The 10,781-nt window shown below is 42.5% G+C and overlaps 1 protein-coding gene across 1 annotated transcript in view; it reads right to left on the bottom strand.

Moving 5' to 3' along the window:
• Nucleotides 1–6,477: 6,477 nt before the first annotated feature.
• LOC115573647 (solute carrier family 12 member 9) overlaps nucleotides 6,478–10,781 on the bottom strand; it is a 70,937-nt gene continuing 66,633 nt past the window's right edge. The window contains exon 13 of the mRNA XM_030404531.1: nucleotides 6,478–10,226. Coding sequence (XP_030260391.1) covers nucleotides 9,268–10,226 — 959 coding nt within the window. The 3' untranslated portion in view covers nucleotides 6,478–9,267. The remainder of the gene's footprint in view (nucleotides 10,227–10,781) is intronic.

Raw genomic sequence — 10,781 nt, 5'->3', positions numbered from 1 at the left:
AGCTTATATTACTTATCATCAACAGCAACAAGTCCAGGCGTCTGTTGGCAGTCTTTTATTCAGTGAAGCTCTTTCGTATCATCACCTCTGTTATGATGTCCGTAGAGGCTGTTGAGCTCGGTTCTGTTTTCTTCCCACCAGGCTCCAGTTTGGGTTGTCCATTCCAGCCCCAGACTTGAGAACTACCGGAGGTCCAAAGAAGCTGTGAACTTTTCATGACCATGATTCAAACACCATGGTGTGAATGCAAACACTCTCCGTCGGTGCTTCAAGCTCAGTGGACAGAGCTTACTTGTAGCTAAAGTACGCAACAGATTCAGGTTGCTTTCAGGAAACTCTGTCAGTCACAGAGGTGATGCAGAGCAGCTAGAATACATCAGAGGGAAAACCAGAAAACTGTCTCTCCATTGAATGTAATCCAGTTTCACCAAAATGAGTGATAGTTGATGCCGTGTGTGATGTACTGCCACAAAGCGTTATGCACTGCGATGCGATCAAAGTTACAGAGTGCAGGAGACACCATTCACCCTGTTTTAAGTCATACTTAATATATAATATTGCTTTAAAAGGTAAGTTTAGGATACCAAAAGACAACACCCACCCCAGCCACAACCTGTTCACCTTGCTGCCATCTGACAACAGATACGGAAGTGTGAGCCGTACCAACAGTCTATGGAGCAGCGTCATTCCCCAGACTCCTTAATGAATCCTCCACACCTTTGTTTGTGATTCACAACCCTGGTGTTGTTTACAAATGTGAAAAATGATAATAATTGAACCCTTGTAACATCCCTCTAATTCCTTTTGGAGGCTTTATTATTCATTCTCTTAGAGGTCAAGCACTGAATACCTGTACACTGTGGCAAGAAAATGTCTGCAGATCCAAACTATTTTTACAGCAAAAACCCACACAGGTTCATTCTAATAATAATGGGCCTCATTCATGAACCATTCTTACGAACAAATTTGTTCTTAAGTCCCACTTACGAGGATTTTACGAAAATTGTGGCATTCATGAATTTTTTCTAATCTAGGACTTTTTCTTAGGCAAGAACAAATCCTACGAACACTCAGGAGTACTCTTACGCACATTTCAGTGCCGAAATGTTGGCATGGTTGTGTTTTCTTCTCTTGTGTAGTTCAATAAAATGCAATATTACAGTGATAATTCTGTCATATTTATTCATTTATTTATTTATTTCATATTTTTGGTAATTTACAAAGAATTTAAATTCTAAAATAAATTAAATGTGCCAATGATTTAAGATAAATCAAGTAAATTGGAAACATGCCATCAATTAGTAACCCCCCCACCATATTTATACATGGCATTTCTCCATCCAAGGCCCGCAAAACAATGGCATATATATTGCTCCTGCGGCTTTCATCAATGTAAGAACACAGCTGCGAACAATTCTGAGGCTTAAGAACGGGTTGGTGAATCTGACTTAGGGTTTTCTTAAGGAACCTCTTAAGAACAACTTAAATAAGAATCTAAGAAGATTCTTAAGAAGATATTGGTGAATGAGGCCCAATGTTTGGCAGAGCAAGAGACACAATGAACTGCCTGCTGTCTGAGCAACACAAACACACACACACACACGTGGAGTTCATATTGTCGCAGAAAATGGAGCTGCGATTTGACATTGAGAAAAAATGATTTGCTCGAGCTTTCACTTAAGGCTTTCAGGACACCACTCAGTGCACTTTCCTCTGGACTTGTTGTCAATAAGGAGCAAGAAATTACATGTGCGCACAGAGAGCATGTATTGTTGTAGAGAGGAATCTTAGTGTCGCGCTGCTGAGAATACGTGCAATCACAGCAGCGGAGAAGTACTTTGGCAATCAGACTATGACTGCTGTGCTGAACTCTTTAAATGCCCTCGTAGTGTAATCTGAATGTGCACACACACTCTCTGCATATTGGAATGCAAACACGATTCCCAGAAAAAATGCTGGGGGCTCGGTTTGACCTCCAAAAACCCTAACTAGTAGCTGATTTTGGGTGTCAGTGTGACTAAATTCTACTTGACACTCCACCCTTCTCTGCCTCCAATCCATCTGATGACTCCGGCAATCTGTGTGTCATGTAAAATTAAGTGGATCTGAAGATGTAGAGAGGGAGATGAAATGGAAAGTGTGGTAGAAATTATAAGTGATGAAGTGTGTGTGTGTGTGTGTGTATTCCGGAGGCAGGCCCGGTGGTTAGGGCTATGACACACGGTGGAAGTGACAAGGTAGTGACACGTTTTCTCTGATCTGGGCTGTAGACATGACAGAGAGAGAGTTTTAGACTTGGAGGCAAACACACACACTCGGCCCCTGATGGTCTACGTATTTGATTTTGTCACACACACACACACACACACTTAGGAAAACCCCTTTGGGTGAGCGGCTCCTCTCATCCGTCAAGGCCACCCTCCTTCTTCTTGTCATGAGCTCCTGTTTTTTGTGGCCTACAGCTTTTTTTTGTTCCAACAAGCTAAACACTTTGAATGCAAAATCTAATTCTGAAGTCTTAAGTATATGGAGAGAAATTGTGCCTTCTATTACAGACATGTGGATCGACTCCCTAAGTCCCAAGATGATGCGAGAGAATGCTGGCGTGAATATCGCTGCTTCTCGATCCGTGACAAATCGGCTTTTTCCTGTTAAAAGAAAACAGCCAAGTGGTCTTTACAAGATCTGAGGCTGTGCTACTACCTTTTAAGCCAGCACACCTGAAGAATTGGCTCCATGGACTCACCTTTCTCCACTGATCAGCTGAAAGCTCCGCTGATCAGCTGTTAGCCTCACAGATCAGCTGTTAGCATAGCAACGCTAACTTAGGGGCCGTCCAGACGAGAACGCTCTTTTGCGAAAATGCACATGTATTGCATCGTTTTGGCCGACCGTCCATACGGATCCTGAAAACGCAGCGCCTGAAAATGCACTTTTTTGAAAACAGGTCTCAGGGTGGAAAAATCCGAAAATGCAGCCCTCCCGTTTTCGTGTGGACAGCGAATCCGCATACTTTCCAAAACGATGACGCCATCGCCCCACCCCGCTGAACCCCGTGACGTCTTATAACAACAACAACAACAATGGCGGACTACATGCTCGTGATCGTACCACAGAAGATGTTGAGCCTTTCTTGCAACTTACTCGCCTTGTAGTTGAGTGTGAGTCGCAGCAGCAGTTTGACCTCATTAACGGTCCACACAAAAGATTCTGGTTTCCTTGCACTAGCCATTTTCATCTTCTTCTTGTTGCGTTCGGTTTCTCCTTCTACTGTCTGTTTGTTTACAGCGCGCAAGCTTAATGCGCATGCTCCGTCTCTTCTTCTCCGTTTTGGGTGAATGTCAAGCGCCACCTATAGGCCTGGAATATGAACTACAGCGTTTTCGGTCATTTTAAGTGGATCTGTATGGACGCAGATATTCTTGAAACAATGCCGAGGAAGACGGAGGAAAAAAAGATCGTTTTTGTCCGTGGGGATGGCCCCATATAAGCAGACGTACTCGATGCTCTGTTGGCTGTCCATAGCTGCTCCGTTTGTCCTCCCTCCACCACAACCTCTGGGTTGTTCACCGCCTGGCTCCTTTGTCGCTCTCCTCTGCTGCTGTGGTCTCCCCGGCTCGCAGCGATGTTGGATGGTCACTGCTCCGCCGTTCCTGGTGGGGTCTTCCGGTGTTCAGCGTGGGAGATCCTGGGCTTCTGCTGTCGCTTTGCCGGGGCTCCGTCGCTGGAACTGGATCTCTGGGTCTCCTGCGTCGCCCCCGCTGTGTGCACAGGGCTTCCAGATGCAAGTTCGCTTCTGGACGGAGGGTGCTGTTCAATGCGGTGTGGGCAGCGGTGCGGCTGTTTCCTCCGTGCTGACTGACAGGCGCTCCATTTATTCTTTGTTTTGTTTGTTTTCATATATGTTTGTTCCACTTTGTTAAGTGTCCTTGGGTACCCTGAAAGGCGCTATATAAATTTAATCTATTATTATTATTATTATTATTATTACTATTAACAATGTGTGCTTCATGAGCCAAAAATAAAACTGGATTTACGACGTATGACAATTCTTGAGTAACTTATGGTCTGTGCATGAACAAGAGTCAAACAGTTTTACAGATAAATATGACTTTCCCCACCAAAAAAAGTCAAATTTCTTCATTTATATTCTCATCTTCAACTTTTTAAATCTGATAACATTCTCTTTTGAAAAGCTTCCTATGCATTTAATTGTCTAAATCTCCTGACGTGACTGGATTCACCGACTCGACCCATTCTATCACGCTGAGCATGTAGAGACCGTGTGCCTTCTATTATAGACATGTGGAGTCCCAAGATGATCACCATTTAAGAATCGATGTAAACTGTCTTTTAAAATTATTGTAGCCAATAAGTTCAGCAAAGGGCCACATTCTACAAACACGGCTTAACTACTACAGCCTAACATGCTGTGGTCAGGCAAAAAAAAAGAACCGATTAAATTAGTCTTATTTTGAAATAAAAATAAATAATTTTTTTCTTTAAAATAACTTACAAAAGCAGGTTTGTCAGTTTTATGTTTTCACATTAATCAATGCATTGCTAACCATGATAAAGGTTAGCAGTACATTCCATCAACCCCCTCACAATCTCAGATAGAGGAAGCTGCAGCACTTCTTTGTGTAAACTGAAGAACTGACTCATCAAACTGAGTAAATGGAAAAGAAGGTTGAATTTGTTTGTAATATTTGTCAGCGCAACTGAACACTTGTTGATTGGTGCCTGAGGACGAGGACTGGAGGAAAACTGCGTGCTCTATCCCTTGGTGACTAAAAGACATGCTGTGGTGGGGCCTGCTGGAGGTAGCCCTGCTGACAAGGGTGGCTTCCAGTTATTGAGGGATACTGAACACTGGCTAAGGGGTGGAAAGTGCTGGTGTTTCACGGTTTAGGTAAAGGTACCTAACATAAGTCAGCAAACGACTGCCTAAACTTGTTCACTTGTGCATTTTACTCCAAAGCTTGTTGGGCTGCAGGGCCAGCAGTTCTGGCATTCATCACTTTGTGGCGCTGAGAGTGGAACTCTGAAAGCAGAGCCTTATAAGGCTGTACGGCAATGTAACAGGAAAGCAAGAAACACTCTGCTACATATGTCCTTTGTTTTCCCTCTGTAGCATTTAGCCTTGCAAAATAACATGCCTTGCCACTGGCAAGTTCTACTCTGACTCTGATCTCCGAACCAGGAGTCTGCCAGAGTAGGTTAGGCATGCTGATCCTACGGCGATTGTCGGCATCTAGAGATTAAGAAAAAATTGTTTTAAACCGGTGCACAATGCCAAACTGAGTGACTACATGTGACAGTTGAGCTGAGTCTTTTTCAGCTTTTGAAAGTTTTTGCAGCTGGCAAAGTCTTTTGTTTTTTCAGAACCCCTGAGGTCAGCACCGGCGCAGTCAAAAGGCACTACCCTCGTTTAAATGAATGGGAGGACCTGCGTTTTTGTATGCCAGACTTGGATTGAATCCAGCATAAATATTTAATGGGGTTGATGTCAGGTGACTGAGAAGTGGTTTACAACATTGCCACTCATCCTGCCTGATCGTGCTTTGGATACAACTGATCCAGTTTCTGGAAAGATGTTTAGAGTTGTACGGCCCACTTCTAAAGCTTTAGTCTAGCCATGACTTGACACTGTGAAAGACCCTCTTTGCATCAATAATAATTTGACTTTCACTTACTTACTAATTCCTGAAACCGTTCTGATTATCTCCAGGTTTCCATAAATCGACAATAGTAGACACTAAATGATGTGCAAAAAAATGCAAAAACAAAAAAAATTAAATGTAAATATAAACACTGTAAATCTGTTTTATATTTGTTAAAATTGGTTGGTGTGAGTGTCTGGTTAGGAAAAAGCATTTGTGAGCACCATCAGTTACTCACAAATACATACACAGTTGTAAATCTGTCACTAATAGTGCTCATACATATTTGTCACCGGTTATTTTCATAGAAGTATTTAATAAACACTCAAACATATAAACAAAACCTAGTCCTAAACCTATTACTTAGCGCGCACACACACACACACACACGCATTCATTGAATCCTTTTAGAGCCAGGGTCCCTTCCCTCAGTGATAAATGTCAGCCTTCCTCCTCCTGAACAGATATCGATGGTTATTTGGGCTTATTTCTTCAATCTGTTGTTCACCTCAGAGCAGAGATAGAATCCATTTCTGCCTGGTTGGCGGCGAGGGTGACTGTAGGACAAGGTAATTTGGCTGGCTGGCACCTCTAGTATCTCCCTGTCTGAGCTGCTGAGCTATCTCAGCCTCTATTTCCAAAGTTTACCTCAAACAAACAATTGCAGAGGACACAAAATACCCTCAGTTCTCGGCACTGAGATGCACAAACTGGTCTTCAGCTGACATGAAACAAAGTCTGGACACTCTGAGCAGTTGTTAAGTTTGAACTGGCTTCAGCAAACAATCTCCTGAGGAAGCACAAACTAAAATTAAACAATATCAACATCCGTCTTTAATGTCATTTCAGTTTACATCTTGTAAAGTACACATATACTGTACCTATATTTCAACAGGAAATCAAACACTAAACATTTCATCTCTTCAGTAAACGAGTGTGTTTCAGAATTATTTTTGCACACTTGTGAGTTCAGGAACAAATCCAAGACAAAGAAGAAGAAATGTAGTGTCAATGGTTTGTTGAGTAGTGTCCAAACAAGACGCCATCCACAAAAACTGGAAGGATCCAGTTGGTCCACAAGTAAACATACACTTCATTTCAAACAAAGTCCAATCATCAACCTTTCTTCAAATACGGATCTGAACCCCACAGATGTGTCAAAGTCAGTGTGATGGAGATTGTCTGCATGAATCTATTTAACTGAAAACATTTATTTCAGAGAATCTAGACAAAGATGCCAACACATTCGATTATTTTCACAATAAACCTAAAACTGACATTGATTTTAGATTACAGATTAAATATCAATGCGTCAAGGAATGGAAATAAAACACTACATTTTTATGTTTAAAGTGAGTCTAGGTAACTTCTGGCAAAAGAAATATTCATAGTATTTTCTTACCAATAACAAGTTAGATGTATATGCAATAAAACGCACCTTTTTTCAAGTCAGTATAGTTTTGCTGTTATAGTCTTAAGGCCTTTGCACACCAGAGCTGTTTTTTCCTGCCATTACTTTGCACATCAATATTTACTTTAAAGCTCATTTCCATCATGAGTACTTTCACACAGAAGGTGGAGATTACGCAGCGAAGACCAAACATTTTTTTCGTGACTAGGTCGTTTTTTTGGTAACCGTAATACTACAGTTTATGTGCTGCAATTTTCCCGGTAAACACACCAACTTCTTCACCCTCTTCCGGCCTTCTGCTGCTCCTCGCAGGGTCACTCATCATCCGGAGCAGCTCTTTGCAGTCAGAGGAATAGGCTGGGGTGTTTATAGGGGTAACTCGAGTTCACAATATCTGTATCAGCTCCACTTCTTCTTGTGGTTGTTTTTTGTTTCACTTCTGTCTATGGGAAGGAGGCATATATTAGTTTTTCCATTTCTCTAATGGAAATACTAGTCGAATGTATTTAGTACGCAGTACCAAGACTACAAAGCTGTTTAGGCTTTTAGCTGAATGAATGTGACAGACACAAGCCTATCAGAGGCAGAGTAGGTCGGGTCTTGCAAGAAAGGCAGTGGGATCCATAATACTGCCATTGGAGCCCTCCTGCAACTCTGCAAGCTGATGCCATTTTCCTGCCAGACCCTGTCCCGATTGGTCTGTGGTAAGTATCATTCTAATGTGATAATACACTCATGTTTCAAATTTGCATACTGGAAAATGCTATGGCACAATGATGTCACTGCCAGTGTGAACAGTTTTGATGCAACATATTTGCAGAAAAGTATCGTGCATATCCCTGTTGTTTATTTGTCAGGTCTTCGGTGTGCAAAGGCCTTTACAGTACTTGGTCTGGTATGACCAGCAGCTTATGTTAGCATACTTTCCAATAGAAAAGTATCTTTAGATATTGTGCAGTTGACTGTAAAGGGTACGTTTTTAAGACTTTTTGCTCTACTGGCACACTATGTTTTAATATGTACCGTGTGTGTAAATGCCACTTGTAGCCTCTGTTCAGCAATAGTTACATAGGTTCACTTTAAATGTTACAAACACTTTTGGTAAAGGCCAAGGCTGTGAATATTGAAATGTATTTAGGCACTTCAGTTCAGGCTGGTCAAGCAACATGGTCACTAGTGAGTAAAAACTATTCTAAAAGTTACCTAAAATAAATGAAGCTAGAATGCAATAAAAAAAATCAAATCAAATATTGTTGGTAATCACAGTAGTAATTGGCACTGTAAACATGTTTAAGGAGTTTGGGAAAGCTGCACAATATGCAGTTTGGCAGTGGACTTAGAAAAGTGCATTTGGAAAATAGAGGAATGTCTTCCTGAGATCCCACAAAGAAAAACATTTTTGGAATTAAACTTTAAAGACTACCATAGTAGCACTGTAGATATGATTGTTCAACTATTTCCTTTGTGTTAAGCTGCTATAATGGAAAAGCAGATTTTCAGTAGACAACTGCTCCAAAATGTAAGGCAGTCCAACTATCTGTCTATGATTGAATGAGTGCAAACTTCAGCCCCCTAACTAGCAAGGCACTTTTTGATCTGAAGGCCTATGGAATGATTTTTTAAACGAATTTGAGCAGCAGCACACCAAGAGAATTGGTGACAATTTCAGGACAGAGACAAGATGAGTCTCTTTAGAATGTATCAGGAATTATTGTAGATATTGTGTGGATATAGAAGTGAATGATGGAGTACAGAGACAGACTGGCGATCTAATTGATCCCATATGAGCTGTCAGCTTGTGGACTATTGGTGAGTATTGCAACACAAAGATGGACAACTGTATTCACATTGTATTCTGTTGGATACAGTCAGGATTTTTGTTATCAAAGTGGCCAAGTGACCATAAAAGGTCCTTATTTTAAGTATTCTAAAAATGGGCTGTACCTGTAAATTGTCAAAGGCAGATGGTACCAAGTATAGGCAGTGACATCCCTGTCTGGGTCAATTTTCAAGGGCTGCTCTCTTTTTTTCAGTCTGTTGTTGGGTGGGAAAGTCCGTGCCCATGCATTGCTGTGCACTACCACAGTAATGTTGCACTGAAAGTGGTCAACACACCTTCAGAGGAAACCTTCAGCAGCTGCTGGGGACACCACTAAAATCATCAGTTTTCAGCACCTAAAGGAAGTGGAGTGTTCAAAGGTCAGTGGTGATGACAGGCGTGACACCGTGAATTAGCAGTGTGGGACCCAGATCCTGTGTCAGCAGCTCCAACTGGTGTAAGTAGGTGGTGTAGCGGCGGGTATCAGCTGGGGGGCGGGGCAAGTACAGGAAACGCACAGCAGGAGCAGGATGAGCTGCGTCAAGGATCAGCTTATTAACAGCTGACAGGTAGTCATCTGACAGGCGCGTGGCATTGCTCGGGAAGCTATTAACGTAATCTTCGTCCTCCTCTTCCTCACATGCTCTCAGCTTCTTCTCTTCAGTGGTGGCATCAGGGGATTGAGACGAGTGCTTTTTGCCCCACTCGCCTTGGCGCTGCCAGTGTAGCGCCACCTGCTGGTCCCAGGGCACAGGGTAGACCTGGGCTTTGATTCTCAACTCTTTCAACAGCTGGCCCAGCTTCTCCTCAGAGCCTCTCACGCTTCGTCCTTCCTCCACGCACAGGAAAAGACGGAGCGTAGCCTTGCGCCAGGCTCTCACCATGTTGAGGATGCATGCTAGCTGTAGTAGGAACAATGAGCAGGTGTCGACGTAGCTGCTGCTGTCTGGGCGCAGGAGGTTTACGGGCCAGACGTCAACATACACAGCACCCTTCCCTGGAGAGGAGGAGGGCGGCGAGAGGACCTGGGCTCGGTCAAAGTTGTTGAAGTAACGGGCGAGCACCACATTCTTTAGCATCTTCATGGCGTCAGCAATGATTGCTACATACTCCTGGGGACCCAGAACCTTCCCGTCGCCAAATTCACCACAATCCTGTCTGTCGCTTGACCCCCGCAGGGAGGTAAAGTGAAAGAGAGGGGGTTGTTGCTCAGGCTCAGAGGGGCCAGAGGAATCTGTGCACTGAATGCTAGACAGCGACGGATCAATCAGCTTGTCCTTTGGAAGACAGTCGTCATAGAAACCGAGGACAAGAGTATTAGGACGCATCCCACCTGGAAAGAGAGAAAGCGAAATGATGAGAGTGTATTTGGTACAACCTACTGCAAATTGTTTCTTTATCATTATCATTGTTTACTTAGGTTGTGTAGGTAGATTTTTTGTCATTTTATCAGATGAAGAAGTGAAAATAAGAGACAGCTGTGAAGAAGGGCTGGAGTAAGAACTGGAGGGACGCCAAAGAGAGATAAGACAGAAGGGACTGTGCAAAGAAGAGTGATCAAAGTCAGACATCAGTGACAACTCTCAGGAAAGCAGGAAAACAGAAAATAAGAAAGAAATAACTAGAAAAAACAGTCAAATATCTTCAAAGTTTGCAGTGAGGTGAAGGGGCCCAAATATTAGTTGTTTTTCTTAAAAACAAGCACAAACTACATTCAGTAAATTATGTATGTATATGATACACACACACACACATATATACATACATATATACATATGTATATATGTATGCTTGTGTGTGTCTCTAATTGAGTCCCACAATAAAAATGCAGAGCTGGAAATGAGCATAATAAGCTAAAAGAGGAAGGGAAACATTTTCTCAAATTCAA

Source organism: Sparus aurata, chromosome 2, assembly GCF_900880675.1.
Source record: "Sparus aurata chromosome 2, fSpaAur1.1, whole genome shotgun sequence".
Classification (NCBI taxonomy): Eukaryota; Metazoa; Chordata; class Actinopteri; order Spariformes; family Sparidae; genus Sparus; species Sparus aurata.
The sequence above is the reverse complement of the archived record's forward strand: the minus strand, read 5'-3'. Positions and strand labels throughout refer to the sequence as shown.